This window comes from Geotrypetes seraphini, chromosome 1, assembly GCF_902459505.1.
Source record: "Geotrypetes seraphini chromosome 1, aGeoSer1.1, whole genome shotgun sequence".
In the NCBI taxonomy this organism is placed as follows: domain Eukaryota; kingdom Metazoa; phylum Chordata; class Amphibia; order Gymnophiona; family Dermophiidae; genus Geotrypetes; species Geotrypetes seraphini.
The window spans coordinates 42756417-42783394 of record NC_047084.1 but is presented as its reverse complement, the minus strand read 5'-3'; the positions used below and the strand labels follow the sequence as shown (position 1 = coordinate 42783394).

General features: G+C 41.0%; 1 protein-coding gene across 2 annotated transcripts in view; it reads left to right on the top strand.

The window, feature by feature from the left end:
- Positions 1 to 26978, top strand: part of KIF2A (kinesin family member 2A) — a 271896-nt gene that overhangs the window by 214240 nt on the left and 30678 nt on the right. For both annotated transcript variants that reach the window (XM_033930524.1, XM_033930514.1), the window contains exons 16-17: positions 8810 to 8877; positions 25575 to 25722. In XM_033930524.1, the coding sequence (XP_033786415.1) occupies positions 8810 to 8877; positions 25575 to 25722 (216 nt within the window). The remainder of the gene's footprint in view (positions 1 to 8809; positions 8878 to 25574; positions 25723 to 26978) is intronic.

Genomic DNA, 26978 nt, shown 5'->3' with positions numbered 1-26978 from the left:
GTTGAGACTACTTGGAGTCTGTTCCCCTCATAGCAAGGCAAACCCTGGATTTTGTCCAGGCTTGAGCACAAGCCCTAAGTCAGTCCTGAAGGCCGCAGAGGATGCCAACTGTGTAATTTACTCCCCCGTCGATGTTTGAGGACCTGTGGAGGTCGAGTCCTCTTGACAGCCGAAGAAGCAAGCATTTTGGTAAAAGACGTCTTCTCTCTGTTCCAGCTGCAGTTTTCAGCTCAGGCATTCCCAGTAGAAGCAGGCACAAGTGTGCACTGGTTATTGCAGCCTATGGAGAAAATCTGGGACTGGGAAGGGTATAAATCCCTGTTTTAAAGGTTTTTGAGGCTAGATTAGGGACCCCCATCTCTAAAATCCTGTCTGTGGCAAATATACAGGAGTCCGTAGTATAGCTGTTGATTTCCATTTCCTGCAAACAGAAGAAGGGTAAGAACTTTAAACTCCTCCCCTTTTACAGTGGACCATCACCCTCCTCAGTTATTCCTTGTGCAAGCAAACTCAGAAGATATATTTTACTCTGCTGTTTTTCTTTATTATTTTCGGGTGTTTTTTCCATCAGATCTTTGAAATTCTATGTGGCTTCGGTGCTCAGAGGTCCCCTGCTTGGACATATTCTGCCAGAGGAAAAAAACGCAGTCTTGCATGGGAGGATGACTGCTCCCAGGCCAGTCTCACAGAGTACCTGCGGAGCTAGCCTGCTTTGAGTCCTTCAGGAGCTCAGGGTTCATCTGCCTGGGAACAGCTCACCAGCTGAGTGCAGGCTGTGTGACCCCTGAGTAAGAACCCTAGAGGGAGATATCAGGGAGTCAACTGCATTATTCCCCCTCCAGGTGCTGTGTGATAAATCTTGGAGGTGGGAGTCAGTGGTCAAGGGCTGGCTGGCTGACAGAATAATTTCTTCGATGGTTGAGGTATGAACAATTTCTGAGGCAGAAATCCTTTCACAGCAGCCATGCTGATTCAGACAAACAGGCACCAGAAGATACAGCGAGTACTCTCATTATTCCTTATGGGAACATCGGGGAACTATGGAGTTTTGAGTTTGTAGTTTCTGGAGATAGTACTCAGTTCCCTTCCTCCTAAACCCTAAAATCGCTATTTTTTTGTTTTTGCATTTAGCTCCAACAGCCCATTTTTGGTGTGGCTTTATTTTTTTTATGGTGGGCATCTTGAATTTTTAGCAATCTGATTTTAAACTCCTATTTTTCTGCTTCAAAACTGTTCATTTTTGCAAGTGACTGTCTCTGATGGGATGCCCCAGGCCTTTCTATTCCCGAATCCTTCATTGGTTGTGCAGAGTTACAGGTTGAGGAGCAGAAGTAACCAAAATATGTCTATGAGTTGGGCCATATTTTGGTTACTTCTATTATAAAGAATCACAAAGAATCTATATCTACCAAAACAAATTATAGACCCATTGCAAGTATACCCATGTTCTGTAAAATAATGGAAGGTCTGGTCAACTTAGAATTAGTTAAACATCTAGAACAATTTCATATTCTTCACTTTCACCAATCTGGTTTTCGACAAGGTTTCAGTACAGAATGGTTGTAGCCTCTGTAATTGATCACATTCATTCCTTATTTAGCAAAGGCACTAACACACTAATATTTCAATTTGATCTTAGTAGCACCTTTGACTTGGTAGACCATGAGATTCTATCGGGTTGCTTAGTTGCTATGGGAATTTCTGGAAAAGTTCAAGATTAGTTTCGGGGTTTTTTTTTCAAAAAAAGATCATATCAAGTCTTTAGTAATGGTCAGTATTCCAATTCTTGGAGTAACCCTTGTGGGGTGCCTCAAGGTTCACCATTATCACCCATTTTGTTTAACATCTATGTTGCTTCCTTGGCCAAACTTTTACAAAGATTAAATGTAATTTTTCCACATTTATGCTGATGACATCACAATACTGATACCAGTTATTTCTTTTACTACTGAAATAAAAATATCAGATCACTGTTATTCTAAATCGGATTGAACAATGGACTGTTGAATTTAAGTTGAAATTAAATACTGAAAAAAACCCAGATTTTTCTTGGCTAGTCCTAACGATAAAATTACAGATAAAACTCTTTATTTAAGAGGACAAGAATATCCAATAGTCTCTTCTCTTAAAATTCTTGGAGTTATACTTGACCGTCATTTAACCCTGGGGGAGCATACCAATATGCTTGTTAAAAAATGTTTCTGTGCATTATGGAAATTGCGTTCCATTAAAAAATATTTTGACCCTACTTCTTTTAGATTATTAGTTCAAGCATTAATTTTATCTATTCTTGACTACTGCAATATAATCTGTTTGGGAGCTTATAAAACCATTTTAGGAAGATTAAGGCTAATCCAAAATACAGCGGTCCATTTAATTTTTTTTTATTTAATTTTTAATTTTTTTTATTTATTTATTTATAAAATTTACACATTTATTATCAAGCATATCATCTTGTACAGAAAGTGAGATCAAGAAAACATAATAATATTATTATTTACTCTCAAGCCTGAAAGTAAATCAAAATATTAAAAGAAAATAAACATCATAACTTAATCACACACTAGTCCTCAAATTAGGATCCAAGGTTAACGATAAGAGTAGAAATTAAATTAAAGGAAAAATTTTTTAACAAGGAAAATTGCTTAAACTGCTACTGAAAAGTGAGCTAATTATTATTACAAGGGTACAGATAGTTTTACAGACTCAAGACATTTCGCAGAAAGGAAAGCAGTCAAGTGAGCTGGTTCTACAAATACATATTTCAAGGAACGGTATCTTATGACACATTTACAAGGGTACCTAAGAAAAAATAGACCCCCTATCTGAGTCACTCCTGGTTTTAACATTAAAAATTCCCTTCTTCTCTTCTGAGTCTGTCTCGAGACATCAGGAAATATCTGGATATGGAAACCCAGAAAGTCCTTGGCCCTGTTTTTAAAGAAAAGTTTAAGAATCCAATCCTTGTCTGGGGCCAAAGCCACAGTCAATAAGAGAGTGGCTGGGGTAGCCATTTCTCTATCTGATTGCTCTAATAAAGTGGAAACGTCCAAGGGTTCTTTCTGTGGTATTCATTCATCTTCTTTCTTTTGAAAATCCTGATTTCTTATAGGTAAATAGTAAACCTTTGTAAGAGGTGGTAAGGAATTTTCAGGTATTTTAAGGATTTCCAGAAAGTACCGCTTTATCATATCTCGTGGAGAAATTGATAATACTTTAGGAAAATTAATTAAACGCAAATTATTAATCCGAATATTGTTATCTAAAGCTTCCAATTTTCTCTTCATAATTGTATTATCTTTAACAAATAGATCTTGATTACTCTTAATTGTTTTTAAATTCTTCTTTTCTTCTTGGATATCTAATTTCAATGATACAGTCTCTTCCTTTATAGTTTTTATCTCTTCTTTCTGGATTTGTATTTCTTTATCCAAGTTTTTTACCTGTAAATTAAGGGCATTTCCAAAATTGGACACTAAGTCCCAAAGAGAGTCTAGAGTGACTTCAGAGGGTTTAACAGGGGAAACAAAAGTTGCTTGTGTCATTAATAAATGTTCACTCGGCTGGTTTACCTCTCTGGAGTCTTGATCCCCTTTAGCTGGAGTTGTTCCTGCCGCCGGTTCTTCTAAAAGGAGTAAATCACTTTTAGCTGTCTTCAGTTGCAAGCCCTCCGACGTACTGGCCTCTCGAGAGGAAAACACTTCCTCCTCCGGCGTGCTCTCCTCTTGCGGTGAGCTTGCTCCCAGCGGCAACGGCTGTAGGGGCGGCGACCTTACGTCGGGGCTCAGAGAGACTTCTAGCACAAGGGAGTTCGCCGCGGCACTACTCTCTGCCGGTGCTCCCAGCGGGCGATTCCCAGACGAAACCTGCTCACTCAGGAGACGCCTAAAAATGGCATCCACTGCAGGCAGAGGGGTCTCCGAGCGTCGGGAGGCTCCACCAACGCTTCTTCCCCTTCTCTTAGGCATTTCCCAAAGGTAAGCGAGGCACTCCTAAGCGTCCACACAGCAGCAGCAAGCGGCAGCCTTCTTGGATCTTAATTTTTGGATTGAAAAAACAGGAACATGTCGGCCCTTATTACAATCAGCTACACTGGTTGCCAATGGAAGCAAGAGTACTTTTCATATTTGCTATAAGTTGTTATTTGGATTAGCTCTGTTGTATCTTTTCTCCCATTTTGAATTGTACTGTGCGACTAGATCTACTCGGTGTACTGGTTTATTCACTTTTCCTAATCCCCCAAATTGTCATTATAAAAAGTATTTTGATCGATCTTTGGCTTATCAAGCAGGTAAAGTTCAAATATGGTTAGACGATTTGATTCAACAATCTGCATCTTATTGCACTTTTAGAAAACTAGTTAAGACCTGTTTGTTCAAAAAATTTGTTACTTGATTGATGACTATATCATAATTTTATACTATATTTTTTATAATTGTAACATTGTACTTTGCCTTTTTGATTGCTTTGTATCTTCACTGGAATGTTCAATCCTCTTATTATGTGAACTACCTAGAACTTTTTGGGTGTTTGCGGTAAAGAAAAATAAAGCTATTATCTAGAGAAGGGCCTAGCAGTCTGATTGCTCAAGATACAGATAGCAGGAATCTCATACTTTAGGGCACAAGTGGATAGGGTTCCTATAGCCATGCACCCGGATGTCTCCAGATTTTTGAAGGGAACATTACGTCTGCATCCTCCGGTGAGATAACACTTTCCAACGTGGAATCTATAGATGGTGCTGAAGGCCTTGACTCAAGTTCTGTATGAGCCCTTACAGGGTGTATCGCTTCTGGACCTTACTATGAAGATGGTGTTTTTAATGGTGATTACATTGGCAAGAAGAGTCTCAGAGCTGCAAGCTTTGTTCTGCAGAGAGCCATTTCTCAGGATTAATGATGACAGCCTGTTCAACAACATTGTATGCCACTGGGAGCAGCCAACTTTCGATCTCATGGCAACACATGGTGCTGTTCTTTTTGCCAAAGGTTGTCTCATCCTTCTATGTGAATCAAGAGGTTCATCTCCCTGTGATCAGTCAGACAGAGCCCAAGAAGCATGATAAGATCTTGCAGTTGTTGAATGTCAAAATAATTCTCCTAAGGTATCTCGAATGAGTTTCATCTAATGAGTTTCATCTGACAGCTGTTTGTCATGATGGGGGAGTCTGGCTTCAAATGCTACCATATCAAGATGGATATGCAAGGCCATTAGGAGCAGAAAGCAGTCTCTGATCTTGGTAAAAGCACACTCCACTAGAGGGATGGCAGCTTCTTGGGCAGAGGAGTGGGCGATAAGAGATTTATAGGGCAGTGATGTGGTCTGCCCTTCATACTTTCTCAGTTTTGCAGGATTGATGTAGCAGCTTACCTGGATACAGCTTTCGGGTACTCAGTGTTGGCAGCAGACTCGTATGTCCTGCCCAGGACTTTAGGGACTGGTTAGGTACGTCCAGCTATTCAGGACCTCTACACCCATTGCACTGGAAAGAAAGATTAGGTTCTTACCTCAATAATCTTCTTTCCTGTAAATGAATGTAGAGGTCCTGAATCCCAGCCTTCAATATTTGCACCTGCTTATGATGTCAAGAACGGGGCTACAGAATGGTAGACGTTTTGCCTCAGCCAAGTAGGTCTTAACAGAGTTTGCATTTCCCTATTTAGCAGGGTTGCAGAACAAAGAAGCCTCTTCAATTCAAGAGCCAACCAAAACAAATATAAAATTTCTTAATAATTGGTGCAGGTTATACTGAGGTAGGTGGATTATTTGATCCACCTTGTTTTTTGTTTTCATTTTCATGTTTATTATGTGTTTTAGGCATGTTACTTACAGAGAATTAGTTATCATTCATGGAGCTTCCCCGTATCCCCTCATTTTGTGGTTTACTACCCAGCTGTTCAGGATCTTTACACCCGTCTACAGGAAAGAAGATTATTGAGGTAAGAACCTAATCTTTAACACATTGCTCTAACTCTGTTAACTTCAGAAAATAGGCACAGAACAGTTACTTTAACTGAACATACTATAGCTCCTGGTCTGAAGATGAAAATGTGTTATTTACTGTATATTAGACAAGTAAGGTTAGATATACCTAAGAATTAACTGAGGGCAAAATTTAGAAAATTATAAAAATCCAGAATTTAGGACATCAAATTATTGTAGCTCAGTATTTGAATTTATGGTGTATTTAGGTATAGTGGTTGCCTGTCTTGAGTACTTGCAGGGCCATCCCAGCCACTAGGCATCCCAGGCACTAGGCAGGTAGATACCTGGGATGCATAATTTGGGGTGAGAGTGCCTATGGGGATTCTGACAATTGGTAGGATCTTCCTACCAATTTTCTTCGCAGATTCCTCTCTCCCTTCCTCCCATCCACCAATCCCCCTGACACCTCTGTACCTTTAGATGAAAAATTGGCAGGAGTGATGCCCACTCCCTTCTACTAATAAGACTACATCTTCAAATTGGCCTTCTCCTCCCAGTGCATCTTGGGATGTAGTGGAAGAGGCCTAAGGTCCTGATTGGCAGGATTCCCTCCTGCTGAATTTTCATCCAAAGATACAGGAGAGTGTGGGGGGATGTTGGGGGGAGATGGAGGGGTGTTGGGCTCGGTGAAAGGGGGGCTTGGGGGAATCGGTGGGAGGGAGAGGGGGCAGAGGAGTGGGCTGGGGTGTAGGGAATGTGGGGCATCAAGCTTGGCGGAAGGAGGCTCTCTTTGGAGGGGGGTTGGGTTGATTGGTGAGTGTGAGGGAGAAAGGTATCACGGATCGTCCTGTCAGTTCAGCTGATCGCAGCAAGGGAATCCCCCCCAATCAGCCATTTCAGCTGATCGAGGATTCCCCTGTTGCGATCAGTTAATGACAAGCCGTGGACTATTTAGATTTTTAATTTTGACATTTCTGATAAGGTAGGAAAGTTGGTAAGAAGATAATTGGTAGGATAAAAATTGATAAGAAAATTCTACCAATTGTCGCCATACCAATTGTCATGGACCTGTGCACTTTTAAGTTGTTTTTGGTGCAGTTTGGGGTCATCTAGTTTAAGCCCACCTTCTGGGTCCTGTCCCCTCCAACAGGAGCGTGGGATATAGAAGAGCTTGAGTCTCTATGCCAGGCTGACTTTTTTAATTTTGCCACAATAGCAGGTAGAAGTAGAATAGTGACAGGATAAAGGGAACAGGGTGGAGATGCTGTGCGTTAGATATTTGAGAAGGGGAAATGATATGGCAAATGCCATGGGGGAAGGGACTAGGGAAGGGGAGATGGACACTATGGAGGGGAAAAGTGTTGAGGAAGGGACAGGTGCTGTCTTGTGGGGAGGCAGTGCATGACTGAAGACGCACCTAAGGCAGACATGTCAAACTCTGTTAAAAATTGTCCCGCCAGACATTTTCAACTTTGATAAATCTGGCCTGCCAGCACAAACCGCTGCTGCTGCTCTTCACTCGCTTATGCCTTCGCCTGGCCTCCTCTTCAAAGCAGCCTGCAGAGGATCGCTGTTGACCTCAGTAGCAAGTTCCCTCTGACGTGATCCCGTAAGTAAGAGGAGGGGCGGAACCACATCAGAGAGAACATGCTACCAAGGTTGACAGCGGCCTGCGAGGTTCGCTACATCCAGCTGGCGATCCTCAGCAGGCTGCTTTGAAGAGGAGACCAGGTGAAGACAGACGCGAGTGAAGAGCAGCAGCAGCAGTGGCAGCGGTTTGTGCTGGTGGGCCAGAGGAGATCAGGAAGCTGGGATGGAGGGAGGGTAGAACAGCGGGCCAAATTTGAAGTTGAGACCAGGAAGAAGAAGGGGGGAAAACATGCTGGCCTTCAGGACAGGGGCGGGCCCTGGTGTAGAAGTACCCAGAGGGAGAGATGGAAGGGTCCAGATGTGCATATGCCGGACTGAGTGGAGGGTGGGGTGGGTAAGAAATAAAACAGAGGAGAGGGAGAGAGATGGTAGGCAACGGGATGGTGAGAGGGAGGGAAGGAACAGAAAGGGAGAGAAGTTGGACACAAGGGATGGTGTGGAGGGGGGATATAGATACTGGATAGGAGGGTAGTTGGGAAAAGAAACGGAGAGATAGTGGACCCTGGGGTGACCCTGTGGTGGGGACCATGTGGTGGGGAAGAAGGGAGAGATGCTGGATTAAAGGGTAGTTGAGAAAAGGACAGACAGTGGATCTGGGGATGGTGGGGTCCATCGCTGCAGCTGCGGATGTGGACACGAAAAAAGGGAAAGATGCCAGACTTCCGAGGGAGGGAAGGGAAACGGAAGGGGAGGACAGAAATGGAAGATGGATGGTTAGCATGGAGAAAGAAGAAACGACAAATGGGCAGGAGACCCTGGCAAGCGAGTTATCAGAAGACAACCAGAGCCTGGGACCAACAGAAGGTAGAAAAAATAATTTTATTTCTGTTTTGTGATTACAATATTTATTTTGTTTACACCACAGAGCTGGTGTGGGGTTGGAGATGTTGTAACCCTATATTTCTGCTAACACTAAGCCTTAGTCACTTAGGATTCCTTTTATTAAGGTGCGCATTTAGTGTGCACTAAATCAGTTAGCGTACCTTAATAAAAGGACCCCTAAGTATTTTAAATTCAGCCCGCAACTTAGCCTTTTTTTCAGATTTCGGCCCTTATGTGATTGAGTTTGACACCCTTGACCTAAGGTGTCAGATACCCTTGGACTACTCCTAAGCACTTGTCACTTCATAAACAGCTGTACATAAAAATGTAAGAAAAAATTAACATTAATTTTGAATTAGTGCTTATCTATTCTTCTTGGTAGAACATAATACTTTTATTGTTTTTATCCTAGATTGCTACTATCTCTCCAGGGATGGCATCTTGTGAAAATACTTTAAACACATTAAGATATGCAAATAGGTATGACTTTATTTGGCTACTAAAAAGTTGTGCTTGCATTAAACTCGACTTCACAGGTATCCAATAACTTTTTTGGTAATTTTTAAGTACATGACATTGTTTATTTTTTTGAGTGTGAAAATTGTTGTTTCACTTAATAGCAAAACTTTTAATAAAACAGAAACCCTAGAAATATGTAATGATAAAAGTTGGATAGTTCAAAGTCTAATAAATGCTGGCACTGTTATCTTGAAATAGGGACACTGGATCATTTGTTGTTCTATTGTCCCTTGATACTCAACTTTTGGAAATCAATATGGGGACAAATTAATTTGATACTGGAATCTTCAATTCCGTTATCCTATGAGATGGTAATCTGTGGGACATTGTTAATGGCTAAACCTCCATTAGAAAGATATAAAATCAGATTCTTTCTCATTATGACTGGGATAGCCATGCAGATGATTACTAAAAACTGGAAAAATTGGGACAGATTTAATTTTTCCTTTTGGTGGGGATCTTTATGTTTGTGTTATAAATATGTAAAAATGAACTCAGAAATATTGTGTCATAATAAGCTATTTAAATTAATATGGGGTCCATTGATGAATTTTGTTAATTCTGATTAGTTTGAGTTATGCCTTTATTTTCTATTTGATTTGCACATCTGGGGGGGGAAGGGGGGATAAAATATTTTGTAGTATTCATTGATCAAATGTAAGTGCTGTTTTCTGATTTTATAAGTATGTATAATTTAATGCACTTTGTTTCTGTTCTTGAAATAGGGTGGGGGGAATATTTTGTAATATTATTTGCTTGATTGTAAGTGTTGTTTATGAAGTTAATTGTATATATATTTCATTGCACTGTTCTTGAATTGAAAATTAATAAAGATTTATTTTTTTTAAAAATGTGTAACTCCTGTAAACGTCATGGATTCCACTGAGGTCTGCATAATCCATGAGGAAAGAGTAGAGAATGACATGGGGAAAAAAATTGTCCCTGGCCCATCCCCATGGACTCTCTCTCCATCCCCGTGATCTCTGTCTCCATTCCTGCTTCGTGCCCGCATACTCTGGGTCTGGTCCCATCCACACAAGACTTGAATAGCTATTTTATATTTAAATCATTTTATTAAAGTATAAAAAGGAACAATATGCTGTACAACTGTCATTTTATAAATCACAAATGTAGAAAAATGATCAACAAAACCCCTCACAATATCCTCTCCACTATTAGGAAAACTGAATGCTACATAGAAAATTCATCCTAACAGAATACCTCGGTCACACACACAGAACACAAATGCCAAATACATAATAACCGACCAAAAATTATAAACATAAATTAAATCAAAATCCCAAGAAGCCACACCTTCCATATAGTACACCATCAAAGAAATAAAAAGATTAATTTCCTCCTATACTGTGCAAAATATAAAGATCACACATGCTAGGGATGGTGTTAGGCCAAGGAGTGCAATTAGAGCAAATGCCCCCTGGCTAGAGAAAGCCCTAAGCCTGCTGAAAGCTGAAGATGACATAGGCTAGTAGATGGCTTTGGGGTCCCCTCTCAAATTTCTGCCCTGGGCCCTACCCATGTCTAACACCAGCACCGGTGGGATAAAAATTTCAGTTCTTATATATTCTAATCACAAAATAGAAGATAAAATTATTTTTCTACCTTTTGTTGTCTGGTCATTATTCAAATCATGTTGGTCCCAGGCTCTGGTTTCTGTTTGACTTCTGATAACTTGCTTGCCAGTGTCTCCTACCCATTTGACATTTTATTCGTTCTCCGTGCTCTCCTTCCCTCCCCCAGAGGTCTGGCATCTTTCCTTTTTTTTTTTTCATCTTCATCACCGCAGTCCAGCATTTCTCTTATGACCACTCCCACTCCCCCACCCCCACCCCGCAGTTCTTCATGGCCCCCTGGTTCCTCTTTTCCATGAGATCTGATAAGTCAGAACTCTTGCACTGTTTGGGCCACCGGCAGCATGAGTTAAGCTTTCCCTCTTCTACTGCTTCGTGCCTAAGTGGTGTTAGGAAGCAGTAGCAGAGGGAAAGCTTCCAATAGCAGAAAGTAGCATGTTTCTTCACTTATTCTGTCAGCGGCCCGAAGAATGAAAGAGCAACTGCAGCAATGGTTCCCACCATTCTCAGATCCACCATCCTTTTCTCAACTACCCTTTCATCCACCATCTCTCCCTCCTTCCCAACACCCCAGGGTCTGTAATCTCTCACTTTTTCTTTCCAACTGCCCTCCTATCCAGTACCTCTCTCCCCCCCTCCCTGCATACTACCCCTTGGGTCCAACTTCTTTCCCTTTCTTTTCCCTCCCTCCATCCCTTTGCCTACCATCTCTCTCCCTCTCCTTTGTTTTCAGACCCATTATTTCTAACCCCTCCACCTCCCCCCCACCATATGCCCTTGTCTTTGGACCCCTCCCTCCGTGTACTTCTAATAGCTACACCAGGGGACCCCCTAAAGGCCGGCATGCTTCTCCCTTCTCTCCACCATCATCCGGCGTCTTCCGGTCTCACTTTAAAAACTAATTACGGTCTGCAAAGGATCACCAGTGCACTTTCCCTCTGCCACAGTCCACGCTAGATCAAACAGGATGTTAGGTCAGAGGCAGGACAGGACCGCGACAGAGGGAAAGTGCACCAGCAATACTCCACAGGCCCTAATTATTTTTTATTGTGAGACTAGGAGGCAAATCGGACAGCACTAGCTCATGGATCCGGTGGGTCCAGATGGCTTCCCTCCCTCCCTGCCGCTGGCAAAAACCTTGCATAGTGAGCCATCGAACACAGGCTTGCTCAACGATGTTCATGGCCTTCCCTCTGCTGGGCTCCTTATGACACAACTTTCTTTCTTTGTGAAAAATGGAAGTTATATCATAAGGAGGAATCTGGCAGAGCAAAGGCTGCGAGCACAGCAACCCTGTGTAGAGATCAGCTTGCTCTGCATGGTGTGTGCTAGCGGCAGTGAGGGAGGGAAGCCAGCTGGAGCCACTGGACCCACGAGTGGGGAGTGGGTGGGGGTTATCCATGAGAAAAAACTTTTTACCTCTACATGGAGCGGCAAAAAGGTTTGTCCCCAAGCTGGTGGAGAACAGAAATAAATTTTATCTCTTTCTGCGGTTTTACTGCAGTCACCCATTGTTAGCCTTGGGAAAGGGTCGCTGTGTCATTCTCTAGTTCAGAGTTTAAGTCCTGGGCAAGTAGTTAGAAAGGGAAGGAAGGGGGGTGGGATTTGTTCAGAGATGTTTGAGGGTTGCATAGAAGAAAAGCTGTACATTGGCACTGATATGGTAATCTTTGTTGTTTATTTTGAAGTTAAAATAAAAGAAATCAAGTGGAAATAAAGAAGTAAATAGGTAAATCGGGGCGGGGCAGAACAGGGCCAAAGGCCCAGTGTATTTATATGCATAGGGGCCCTTGAAGAATTAATCCTGTCCTTTGTGGCAGATGCTCTTTACAACATCATCAGAGTCATGAGCAAAGTTTCCGCCTATTCTGTCTCAGCCAGCCGAATGCTCTGGATTAGGTAATGGGCTGGTGATTCCATCTCCAAAGCTACCCTCAGCAGGCTTCCTTTCAAGGGACAAATTTTGTTTGGAAAGGGACTGAACGAACTCGTGACCAATGTGACAGATTGACAACCAAAATCTCTGCCTGACAGCAGACCGAGAACCTCTAGAGGTTCAGGGTGTGCTAATTTTTGTGGCGCCAGGCATTTTCGGCAGTATTCAGGAGGATCCACCTCTCGGAGATCCTTTCAGGGATCCAGTTGGATTCTCAGGGCCCAAGCAAAATCAAGCCTCCAGTTCTCATCCTGCATCAACTTCCAAAAAGACATAATAATACCAGGTCCGGAGCAGTTCCCCTGAAAATAGGGGAATGGTTTTAGGTTTATAGGCCTGGGCACAGATATCATCAGATAATTGGTACTAATAATAATAATAACTTTATTTTTCTATACCGCCATAGTCAGACAACTTCTAGGCGGTTCACATCGAAAGATGGCTGGACATTCAGCAAATTACAAATGCATGAGGGGAATGTTACGGAAGAAAAAAGGTTGTAAGGGGAGGGAATGTAAGAGATCATTCAAAGTGGTTACAAGCTGGAATTCGCCCAGCCCTTTACGGACTGGTTTGTGGACTCTCCAGCAGGGTGACAAAAAACCCCCCAATCAGGGTCGATTCCACAGTTCGGAGACTGTTAGATATTCAGTTCATAGAGTCTGTGCTGGGCAGATACTCCATATACTTCATCATGCCAAAGAAAGACTCGGACAATTGGAGACCCATTCTGGATTGATATCACGTCAATGCAACACTCAAAGTTCTGTGCTTTTGCATGAAGACAGTGCAGTCATTCATAATGGTGGTGATGCTAGGAGAGTTTCTAGCCTCTATGAATTTGACAGAGGCCTATTTGCATGTTCCCATATATACGGACCACAGGAAGTTCCTGAGATCTCGTGTTCTGGAAAACCATTACCAGTTCTCAGCCCTTTCCTTTGGTCTAGCAGCAGTGCCTTGCACGTTCACCAAAGTGATGGTGGTGGTTGCTGCCCACCTGTGCAAGATGAGGCTACAGGTTCATCCATACCTGGTGATTGTCTGATCAGTGCTCCATCGTTCACCAAAGGGGAGCAAGCAGTGACTTTGATGGTCCAACTTCTGCAGAGCCTGGGTTTGGTCAATGAATTTCTGAAAGAGCCAACTGACTCCGTCTCAGTCTTTGGAGTACCTGGGTGTCTTGTTCAACATGGCAGATGGCCATGTCTACCTGCCAGAGGCATGCAGACCGAAGCTTTGCACTCAGATTGTGAGCTTTCTGACCAAGCCATCTCTGCCCACATGACATTGCCTCCAAGTGTTGGGTTCCATGACAGCCACAATAGACGTGGTTCCAGGGGCGAAGGCTCATATGTGTTCTCTTCAAAGTGTGTTATCATGTTGGGTTACCTCAGTCAAACTCCCTGTAGATGCCCCTTCTGTGGACACCGGAAGCCCAGGCTAGTATAGACTGGTGGCTTTGTCCACAGGTGTTATTGAGGGGCATGCCCCTCCATACAGCCTCTTAGGTCCTTGTGACAATGGATGCCACTTTCTTCAGCTGGGGGGGCTCACTGCAACCGACGTCTGATTCATGGGTGTGAGTTGTCCTCCTAAAGAAAATGGTCAATAAACAGGCTGGAACTTCAAGCCATTGGATTGGCTTTGCAGAAGACTCTTCAGGGATAAGCGGTCTGAGTCTTCTCAGACAATGCTACAGAAGTGGCCTATGCCAATCGCCAGGGAGGCACCAAGAGTGTCCAGCTGGGTCTGAAAGCCCGCTTATTGTTCAAGTGTGTGAAGCTTCATCTTCAAGCTATCTTATCGGTACATGTAGTGAGAGTGTCTAAGCCAACTACCTCAGCAGACAGGCACTGGATCCGGGTGAGTGGACGCTGTCTGCATCGGCTTTCCAAACCATTGTTCATTGCTGGGGTCGCCCAATGTTCAATCTCATTGCAACAGCACAAAATAAGAAGGCAAACAGATTCTTCAGTTGAAGGTGTGAACCAAGAAGCTCAGGTCTGAATGCTCTGTCCAGTCATGGCCACAAAGTGAGCTGTTGTATGTGTTCCCTCCGTATCCCATGATAGGCAGGATCCTCCAATGGATCACAAGCCATTGGGGAACGGTCATTCTCATGCCTCCAGATTGGCCACGAATACTGTGGTAAGCAGATGTAGTTTGTCTTCAGACAGGTTCCAGTTTCAGGCTGCGAGTGCAAACAGGCCTCCTTTCTCAGGGACTGGTGGTCATAGAGCAGTGGTCTCAAACTCAAACCCTTTGCAAGGCCACTTTTTAGATTTGTAGGTACTTGGAGGGCCTCAGAAAAAAATAATTATTGTCTTATTAAAGAAATGACAATTTTGCTTGAGGTGAAACTCTTTATAGTTTATAAATCTTTCCTTTTGGCTAAGTCTTAATAATAATATTGTAATTTATAGCTAAAGAGACATATGATCAAGAAACTGTTTTATTTTACTTTTGTGATTATGATAAACCGAGGGCCTCAAAATAGTACCTGGCGGGCTGCGAGTTTGAGACCACTGTCATAGAGGATCCAGATCACTTTGCTCTTATGGTATGGCTCTTGAGTGTGAGGCATAACGGACATTGGATACTCAGAGGTAGTCATTGCTACTCTGCTCAGGTCTAAAAATCCAACAGTCTCTGCCTATGCTAAGGCGTGGAAAACTTTCCAGCACTGGTATATCAAGAAAAGGAGAAACCTTTCTCTGCTTCGGTCTCTGTGGTGTTAGCTTTTCTCCAGGCTGGCCTTGATAAGAGACTCACAGTAGCATCCCTTAGAATCCAAGTAGCAGGACTCTTTTGTTTTAGGGCTTGAGACTGATGAAGTACGCTGGCATCTCATTCAGACATAGCTAGATTTCTAAAGGTAGCACTGCATATCAGGCCCCCGGTACGACATCCATTGCCTTAATGTGGTTCTGTAAGGTCTCAGCCAGCCTCCATATGATGGATCTGATGCTCAAGATGGTTTTTCTGGTGGCCATTACCTCAGTGGAGAAGCATCTCGGAGTTACAGGCCCTTTCTTGCAGAGAGCCCTTCCTCAAATTTACTGAAGCTAGAATCTCTTTGCGCACTATTCCATCCTTTTTGTCAAAGGTTGTTTCGGCATTTCTAGTCAGTCAGGAAGTCAGATTGCAGGCGTTCCAGTCCACAGGTTCCAAGAAAAGGGCCGGATTCTGAAGAGGCTGGATGTTAGAAGCTGGGCTGTGGAGTTGGTAGCTAAATCCTTTGACTCCTCAGTTTCTGGTACCCACGACTCCGACTCATCTGTATTTAATATGCTAATGTATTTTCCAAGTTGATTGAAGGAAGGCAACATACACACCATTTAACCACAGAACTACTGGCTAGGAAGCTGATACTCTACTGCAGGGGTGCCCAATAGGTCAATCGTGATAGACCGGTAGATCGCCAAGGCAAAGTGAGTCGATTGCGGAGCCCATCCCGGGCCGTGCCGATCAGCCTTCCTGTCCCCGACGTAAATTCTGCCTTCGGAGAGGAAGTTCGGGCCAGCCAATCACTTCCTGGCTGGGCCGGAACTTCCTCTCTGAGGGCAGAATTGACGTCGGAGAGAGGAATGCTGGTCGGCCCAAGGCAGGGAAGCAAGGAGAGCATGGGGCGGCGGTGGCGGTGGCTTTGGGGCCTTTTCCCCGATGGAAGCGGCAGTGGCTTGGGGGAGGGCAAGGAGAAAGAAAGAAAGGGGGCAGGCAGGGAGACAGAAGGAAATAAGGAAAACAGAAAAAAAGAAAGGGGGCATGAAGAGAGAAGAAAGAAAGGGAGGCAGGGAGAGAGGAAGAAAAAGTTGGGGGAGGGAATGAGGTCTGGAGGAGAGGAAACATACAGGCTGAAAGAAGAGAAGAAAGATTGGATGCACAGTCAGAAGAAGAAAGTGCAACCAGAGACTCATGAAATCTCCAGACAACAAAGGTAGGAAAAATGATTTTATTTTAAATTTAGTGAACAAAATGTGTCTGAATTTATATCTGCTGTCTATATTTTGCACTATGGCCCCTTTTACTAAACCGCAATAGCTGTTTTTAGCATAGGGAGTGAGAGCAGCGTTGGGCATTCCGCGCAGCTCCCTGCGCTAAAAGCTGCTATTGTGGTTTAGTAAAAAGGGAGGGGGGTATATTTGTCTATTTTTGTATGGTTGTTACTGAGATGACAGTGGATAGTCATCTGCCTTGACCTCTTGGAAAAAACCCCGGAATAGGAATGATAATTAACATTTTCTCTGCGTACAGTGTGCTTTGTGTTTTTTTTTAATTTTATTGTTGGTAGATCATTTTGACTTGGTCATTTTAAAAGTAGCTTACAAGCCCCAAAAGTGTGGGCACACCTGCTCTACTGTATCAGCTAGTTTAAACAAAAGACAAAAAAATGAAAACAATAAGGTTTTTAACCTATTTTTAAAGTAAAGTTTCATTAATAACATCTTATCTATTTCACTCATGCATGTTATCACCAGGGTCGACCGGCTCTGAATCACATCCTGAGTATCCTCCAAAAACTCAGTCAAATTTACTTCAGTAGTGACCAGATGGTCCACCTCCTGGGCAGATTCTACTCCTTTTGGAGGAATATAATAGTAATTATTTATTGGAACATTAGCCAATCCCAATACTTCTTTAAAAAACTTCCTTAATAGAATTTCAGGTGACAATAAATGAGTTATTGGGAAATTGACTAAGCGTAGATTTTTCCCTCTATTCATATTTTCCATAGATTCTATTTTAGCATGTATCACCGTAGAATCTTTAACAGCAGATACCGAAACAGCTTGAAGTGTATTACATCGAGTCTCCATAACATTTAATCGTTTATCCAAACAAATTAAATTGGAATCCACATTTTCTAATTTATGAGAAACTGACTGAGAAAAGTCCCCCATTTGTCTCATCATTGTCCTGAGAAACCCTTCAACTCTAGAAATTCCTATTCATAAGTCTTTAAGGGTAATATCTTGTGTTTCCTCCGTTAGTGGATTTTCCTCCACTCCGACTGGAAAAATCAGTGGTTTAGATATTTCAGTATAAACTATTTTGTTAATGTGGGTGGAGGATACCACTTGTCCGTTGGAATTAGTAGGGTTTATATTCCTACTATCACTAGATACTGGGTGAAGGGGAGGAGTTCGTTCGAGGGGACTCATTGAAGCTCCTGACAGAGAGGAATCAATATTTAATGATGTTACTGGGGGATTTTCGGATAGTAATAGCAAATGTCTGTCCATGGGGCCAGATACAGCAGGTGTTGAACTTTTTGGTTTGATTTTTCTTTTCCCCATATCCAGATCAGAAAATCAAAAGTACAATAATTATAAAAGTCAGTAACACCTCCCCGTATAACCTTGGCAGCGGCTGAACCTTAAAGTGTTGGAGACGGACCCGGTGACGTCAGGGGTCCGTCTCTGTCGATGCCTGCGGGCAGGTGCAAAGAAACGCCAAACCGCTGCTGCAGGAGGCCAGGGAACATAAAAAGCCTCCTCTTATTTCTCCCTCCGTGTCAGTAACAGCTCCCCCAACAATAAGGTTTTATTTATTGTTTTTATCAAGTGGCTATAAAGTAGAAGCATAGCATGCATAAAAATCAGGAACAGGAACTTTATCAGTTTAAAAATATGAACTACATTCTTTGGTAGTTTTAAAACAAACAAAGCTTAACTACATGAACAAAAACAAAAGCTGGAAAACCTGAAACAGTTTATATATTAAACGTGGAATATAGTTGTAGAGAATTGGATAGAGGATGTGCACTAGATGTGGTATATTTTGATTTTAGCAAAGCTTTTGACAGTGTTCCACACAGACGTCTAATAAATAAACTGAGTGCCCATGGGATGGGTCCCAAAGTGACGGGCTGGGTCAGGAACTGGTTGAGTGGCAGGCAACAGATGGTAGTGATTAATGGAGATCGCTCTGAGGAAAGGGATGTTATCGGTGGTGTGCCTCAAGGTTCTGTTTTTGGGCCTGTTCTTTTTAACATTTTTATAAATGATATTGCTGAAGGGTTGTCGGGTAATATTTGCCTCTTTGTGGATGATACCAAAATCTACAATAGAGTAGACACTCTGGATGGTGTGAATAACATGAAGAAAGATCTGGCGAAGCCTGAGGAATGGTCTGAAATTTGGCAGCTAAAATTTAATGCTAAGAAATGCAAGGTCATGCATTTGGGCTGCACAAATCCAAAGGAATGGTACAGTTTAGGGGGTGAAGAACTTATGTGCATGATGGAAGAGCGGGACTTGGGTGTGATTGTATGTGATGATCTTAAGATGGCCAAACAGGTTGAAAAGATGATGGCAAAAGCTAGAAGGATGCTAGGTTGCATAGGGAGAGGAATGGCCGGTAGGAAAAAGGGGATATTGATGCCTCTGTATAAGACTCTGGTGAGACCTCATTTAGAATATTGTGTACAATTCTGGAGGCTGCACTTTCAAAAAGATATAAAAAGGATGGAGTCGGTCCAGAGGAAGGCTACTAAAATGGTATGTGGTCTTTGTGATAAGGCATATGGGGACAGACTTAAAGATCTCAATCTATATACTTTGGAGGAAAAGCGAGAGAGGGGAGATATGATAGTCGTTTAAAAACCTACGTAATATAAATGTGCATGAGTCGAGTCTCTTTCATTTGAAAGGAAACTGCTATGAGAGGGCATAGGATGAAATTAAGAGGTGATAGGCTCCGGAGTAATCTGAGGAAATTCTTTTTTACGGAAAGGATAGTAGATGCGTGGAACAGTCTCTCGGAAGAGGTGGTGGAAACAGAGACTGTGTCTGAATTCAAGAGGGCCTGGAATAAGCACATGGGATCTCTCGGAGAGAGAAAGAGATAAAGATTACTGTGGATGGACAGACTAAATGGGCCATTTGGCCTTTATTTGCTGTCATGTTTCTAGTAGAATATCTGTTAAAAGCAATCCAAAACTAACTCAATGTAGTGTTGTTTTAAGAAACAGAATTGCTTCTGCCAAATCCTCTTTCATAGAAACTCTTAAAGCGGACTTGATTATTTTTACAGCTGAAAATAGTTTTTCAACACTGACTTGGATGGGTGGCATTGCTGTTACGGTTCTAGCCACATCACTAATAATCTCGGGATAAACAAGGATGGCTTCTTCTACAGTCGGTTTCGATGAGGGATCATACTTTTCTACTTTTTTAAATTCTTTTAAAAAAAACAAAAAGTCATGTGGAATCTTTTTATTTGGACATTTTCTGGTCGTTTATCTTTCACGCATATGTGACATCGCTTTACTGAATTTAATATAAGAAAATAAACTGAAAGTTTTATTCAAAAATAAGCAATGGATCAGAAGTTACAGCTGTTTTACGCAAAATGTAATTTCCCATGCAACATTAAAAAATTTTGCTTTTTTTTTTTAAATTATTTTTATTTATTCATTTTTGAATTCTTACAACAAGTGAATTAAACATAATACAATCAATTTTCATATATCACTTGTAGTTACAATCAAATATTCTTGTAATATAAAATAAATACCCCCTTTTCTTATCAATATTCCTAATTCCATATGATATACATTTCCCACCCCAACACCACCTATCTGCAACCCATGTGCTAAGATATCTGATCATTAGAGTAGTTAGTCAATGGTTCCCATATTTTTTTAAAATTATGAAGATTCCCTTGTTGTAACGCTAACATCTTTTCCATCTTATATATGTGACAAACTGAATTCCACCAAAATGTATAATTTAATTTTGTATAATCTTTCCAATTTTGAGTAATATGTTGCTTTCTTTTCGGCGTAGATCGGCAAAAAATGCCCGCAAACAATGTGATAATTATGACTATTTGTGAAATGAGACATTGCTGTCTTTTTTTTTTTAAATTATAATTTAAATTTATCAGGAGTCTGTACATTTTTATCGACTCCAGGTACCCAAAATTGTCTCAGACTCCATAGCCCTGGTTAGAAGAGTACTTCTCCAATATCTTGAAATCACGAGCAAATTCCGACTATCTGACCATCTCTTTGTGCTTACAAATCCATCTAGATCAGTGGTCTCAAACTCGCGGCCCAGGGGCCACATGCGGCCCGCCAGGTACTATTTTAAGGCCCTCGGTATATTTATCATAATCACAAAAGCAAAATAAAACAGTTTATTGATCATATGTCTCTTTAGCTATAAATTACAATATTATTATTGAGACTTAGCCAAAAGGAAAGATTTATAAACTATAGAGTTTTATCTCATGCAAAGTTGTCATTTCTTTAATAAGACATTAACTATTTTTTCTGAGGCCCTCCAAGTACCTACAAATCCAAAATGTGGCCCTGCAAAGGGTTTGAGTTTGAGACCACTGATCTAGATGCTGTACACCAGAATCCAAGGCCATAGGGCCATTTCGTCAGCAAATATTGCTTGTGGGAAACAGTCCTCTGTTTCCATAAAGGCACATTAGACTAGAGGCATGGCTTCGCTGTGGGCATTAAAGACAGTCCTCAAAATAAAGTACTGTAGTTGAAATTGAAAGAAAAGATAGGAAGTTTACACTTATTTTTGTTAATCAGTCCCACTTCCTCTCCACCACCACCACATTCCACATTTCTCCCTTTCATCCATCTTCCCCATGCATCTGTACCTTATGCCTCTTCTACCATCTTGTCCAATATTTCTTTCTCTTTCCCTATGCCCAGCAATTCATCTGTTTTCTTCATTTCCCTATGTGCAAATTTCTTTCTCTCTCACTCAAGGCACCCATGCCCAGTAATGCTCCCTTTCTGTTCCCTCCCCACTTCAGCATCTCTTTCCCTCACTTCCTCCATTCTTCCATCCTATGTTCCAAGTTCATGCTCCCCTCCCTGAGGAGATTTATAGTGCATCACATACATTTTCCAAATCTTACAGAGTGGATGTAGTGGCAAGGGAGGACTCAGTGTTACAAGCCAGCACAGTGGTCCCGCTCTAGATTTTCTTAGACTGCTTTTGTATGTCCCGTCCATCCAGAATGACACACCTATTCCACAAGAAAAAGAGATTATGTTCTTACCTTGCTAATATATTTTCTAGTAGATAGGTGTGTAATTTATTTCCTGTTCCTGTCTGTCTCATTCAGAAAGTTTGTATCCAAACATGAACTTTGGATGCCAGTCGGACTTTAGATTATGAAGAATAGCCTATTGCTAAAACACTTTGGGATATTTTTTTGAGCTCCATAAATGTTTAGCATGCTTGTTTCTCATGTTTAACGTGTTTGTTATAGTTATAGTTTGTTAATGTTATAGTTTCAGAGCAGAACAGTTGTTGTTCGGGGAATTTCCACTTACTTCTTCATCACATTTGTTTCTAGAGGGGGCTGTCACTTATTTTGGAACAAATTGAAGGGGGCAGCAGAGCCCTCTGGTGAAGTAGGAGGGATTTGAAAACTGGAGTGGATTCCTTCTGCACGGCTTGAGAGCACTGGGATATTACCCATCCATCCAGAATGACATACCTATCACTTGAAAAGATATTAGCAAGTTAAGAATCTAATCTCTTTTTATGAGGTCAAAGTTCCAGTCATCTTTGTTTAAAATATGTGGTTTCAACTATTTAATTCTTACTTTCAAAAAGGTCCAAGTGGACTTGGTGAGCAACCAGTATAGTGAGGGAATGGGTGAAAGAGAGGTAGGGATAGGAGACACACCCCTTTGCTCTCTGGATGCACAGCAGCTTAGAAGTGCTGCTGCACATCCAGAAAGTTGGTTATGATTATATCGGCACTTGGACGTCCCTGCTATTAGGACTTTCAAGGGCTGACTTAGGCTGGTTTTTGTGCATTTTAAAGTTTTGATTATGAGCCCCTCAGGGTTCACCCATAGCTTTAATTAGCTTTAACACAAGCACTATCGCCTTTGCTCTGAAACCTTGTTAAAACATCTGGATTCTCATTTTGTCTGCTACAGACACCTTGCCCAAGTTCCAATCTGAAATGTTTTAAAATAAATTATCTGTAAATTATCATATTATCAAATACAAATTATTCAAATTGTTTACAAACATCTACGTCATTGTGATATCATTAATTAACAGTAAGCTGGTCCCCAGGCTCATTACCCACTCCCCTCCCACACACAAATAATAAGTTACAGTGCAGACATTTTTAAAGTTGTGAAAATTGCTGTGTGGTCATTCTAAAATATCTGTAACTTTGCCATGTTTAAAGATCATGTCATTCCATGCTGTACAATATAAACACAGATAGTAACAACAAATAAAACTAAAGTTTCACATTGAAATTTGCAAGCAGTTGCTGAGAAACAGTAAAAAAAAACCCAACTCTAGGCATTACTTTTTTTGCCTCACCCTGTATAGGCAGTCCCCGGGTTAAGAACGAGTTCTGTTTTTTAAACTGTTCTTAAGTATGTAACTCTGATCCTATATAGTACATTAAACATCAAGGATCCTATATAGTATATTAAACATCAAGGACAGTCCTCAAAATAAGTACTGTAGTTGAAATTGAAAGAAAAGATAGGAAGTTTACACTTATTTTTGTTCATCAGTCCCACTGTTCCCTCTCTACCACCACATCCAACATTTCTCCCTTTCATCTCTCTTCCCCATGCATCTGTACCTTATGCCTCTCCCACCATCTTGTCCAATATTTTTCTCCCTCCCTATGTCCAGCAATTCATCTGTTTTCTTCATTTACCTATGTGCACATCTTTCTCTCTCACTCACTCAAGACACCCACGCCCAGCAATTCTCCCTTTCTGTTCCCTCCCCACTTCAGCATCTCTTTCCCTCACTTCCTCCATTCTTCAGTCCTATGTCCCAAGTTCATGCTCCCCTCCCTCACTCCATTCTGTGTCCCATGTTCATGCTCCCTCCCTCCTTTCTTCTATCCTTTGTCTGAAGTTTGTGGCACTCCCTTCCTTCTGTGTCCCAACGCGACCCTGCTTCTCCTTTCCAATGCCAACGCCGTCCCTCTTCCTCCCTCAGAGGGAAGGCTTCTGGGTCAGCTAGCCGCATGCACAATCCACAGATCGCTTACTTTGCAAGACCAGAGGACCGCTTGATGGAGCTGCTGCTTGCAGCTTTGACAACAGAAGTGCGGCTGGGAGGAGGGAGACGGCAAGAGGAGTAAACACGGCAGGAACAAACTTGGAACATAAAATGGAGGGTGACGATGAGGGACACGTTGAAACACAGAAGGGATAGAAAGGGAGGAAGAAGGGGCATATTGGCACAGGAAGGGAGAGGCAGTACCCCGGTTCGTAAGTATGAGTTAGACATAAGTCGAGCATTCTTAAACTGGGGACTGCCTGTATAGTGATCAGAATCATTTGTATCCTGTATGAAACTAAACTTAAATTCTGTAACTATATACCTTGCATATAACTGAAGATTCTATTCTTTTTGATGATTGCTATAGATGAATTTTACATGCGTGTATAAATTATTCTACTGTTTAGTTGGATATACTTACTATTTTCTTAACATGTTGATGTCCTCTTCATATAGTGCATTTTTTGGTTTTCAGAAAATGTTTTCATGCATGATGCTGAATGAAAGTACATATTCAAAAAGTCTTTATACAAATCTCTTCTTTAATTTGCTGCTGTATCTTGGTGCTGCAGAGTAAAGGAATTTGGAATTAGTCCTTCGGACATTCCCTTCTCACAGGGTAGCAGCAGTCGCTCTGATCTCTCTCCTTCCTATGAGTATGATGACTTTTCTCCTACACTCACCAGGTCTATTTCAATCTATACATTACATCCATAAACTTTTGTTTTACATTTCTATAGAACTGCACAAAATTAAAAATATACATTTATTTTATTCCCCAAATCATCATACCTTTTTCATACAGGTTGTATTGCATGGTCTAGTGCTTCATTTTCAAGATTTTTGTTATTGCCCTTTCCTCTCCTACCCCCCAAATCTTGACATTTAAATATTGTATTCAACTTGCTCTTTCCCTTCATATTTATGAAATGATGATGTTACCTTTTACAAACTGCAACAAACCTTGCTTTTCAGATAATATGACTTAAACCTGTATTCCTGTATTGTGTGTATAACTACATTTTTGAGTTATATTCAATAGTTTAAATGAAAAACCCTTAGAAGTTTAACTTTTCCTATTCAGGAGATTACTATTAGTGAAGTATCAGCAAAACCAATTTACACAAATGAGTATTTAAAATGAATCATGTTTTTCTCCATCTAAAACAAATTATAGGTTTTATATTCTGTTATTAAACTTAATGAAACATATTTGGTCATGGTAGAAAGTTCAAAAAGTATAACTTTGTCTGAAAGAGAGGCATCATAAATTTAAAAAGTGTCTTCCACTCTTTTCAAGTTGAAGCACCCCTACATTAACAAAAATATGTGGCACACCACTTTCCATGGATAATGGAAAGGACTCATGGCCAAATCTAAGCTAGGTAAGCACTGACAGTGTCTTGCCCAGAATTTGAAGAAAGTTGTCAAGGCTATGGAATTCTATAGAGAGAAGACACAACATTCGGTGACTTAAAAATTATTTTAACTTACATGCCTCACCTATGCATGTGTGACTTCTGCTTCCTTCTCTTCTTGCTCAGCTATATTTGAAGCTCCTAGTTATTTTGCTCCTCACTGCCTGTGGACTTATCCCTGTTTCCCACCTTTTAACTCCCAAATTAGGGTATTTGCTTTGGTGGGATGGACTATGGCCCACCGCCATTCACAGTATCTAGCACAGTCCTCCTTATATGTGCTGGATTTCAGAAGTGTTTGTAGCTCTTCAGTTGTAACCTAGGCCCCCTGTTGTACCTGACTACTCCCCCCCCCCGTCTGTTTAAATATTTTGCTATTGACATTTTATTGGAAACTGCCTTTCTCTTTGTCTATATATTTTACTGTAAAAGGCTTTGACATTTTTTTTTATATTGCATTATATCAAATTAAGTTGATATTAAATCTGTACACACATTTATCATTTTAACTAGAATTTTGAAGAGATGGTTACTAAGTCTGTAAAACTAACATCATCATTTAAGCACATTTTATATTTAATCTGAGGCTTTAGTATTTTATTTTTGTTATGTAGTTTTCTGTTTCTTTAAGGAGCTTTCTGCCTTTGTGGTAATAAGTTGTGCTTTACAATTTTAGAGTAAAGGAATTGACAGTGGATCCTAGCAATGCAGATATACGTCCAGTCCTACACCATGGGCCAAATCAACTTGATGATTTGGAAACACAGTGGGGCATAGGAAGTTCTCCCCAGAGAGATGACTTGAAATTACTTTGTGAGCAAAATGTGAGTTACCTATGGAGGATATGTATGTGTAATGTTTTTATATTATAAAGTGTGTGTTAAGATTTTTGGCAGTTCAGTACAGCACATAGGTGGTCCTGGGATAAGCCAGAAAGGTGCTATATAAATTTAGATTGCATTAACAAATTAAGTAAATGAGAACCATCTAAATTACTAAGAGAAATGGGTAAAAAAATATATGAAAAGTCTATTTTTAATTTTTGTTTTGTTTGGATTTTGCTCACAGCAAGTTACATTCAAGTACACTAGGTACTTTCCTTTCCCTGGTGGGCTCACAATCTAGTTTTGTACCTGAAGCAATGGAAGGTTAAATGATTTTCCCAAGATCACAAGGAGCAGCAGTGGAATTTGAACCAGGTACCATTGGATATCAAGCCCAGTAATCCACCACTAAGCTACTCCTTTGTTTTGTCTTTTTTTGTGTGATCTGGAATATTTAAAATTCATATATTTTATGTACATCTGTAAAAATGTTCTAAAACTGTGTGCAATTACTTACAAGTCACATTCTTCTACTTTGCTGTCTGTCTCCTGCATTTAGTAAAGGGAATGAGACTTGATATACCTCTTTTTCTGTGTGGTTTACCCAATCAAAGCAGTTTACATATTTTAGACTGGTACTTATTTTGTACCTAAGGCAATGAAATGTTAAAATCTAATCAGCTAGATTAGCGCTAGCAGGTTATGAAATTGATGAGAGGTAGTGAATGGAGGAGGACATGAATGATAATGATGTCAGGGGATGTAAGTCAATGATGTAGAGACGTTTAGTCATCAGATTGGAAAAATGTGATAGGATGCATAAAAGGGGATATAATATGGGGAAGACTGAATGACTGAAGGGGATTAGAAATGGGGCTGCTTTCATCTAATTTACAGGGTATCCAGAAACTCTCCTTTGCCACTGATTTGGGTCCTTCAAGGAGCTGATCAAATGAAGTGGTTTTTACCAGTTCTAAGAATCAGATTTGGAGCTAGATCTGAGCAAAATTTCAACAATCCTCAGTTATTGAAACTTGATGAATAATGTAGTCTGTTTTCTACTATATTGCTTGAGCTCTAGTATAAGAATGACATATTATAAGATTGGTTAGAGAAAGCAAATCATAATTTCTTACTTGCTTATAAGGATACTTTCAAATTTTGTTTTACTTGAATCTTTACTTGAAAAATTCAGCCTTTTTTACATAAGAAAAACCAAGCTGAATGCAATCGATATTCATCGAGCCCAGAATTCC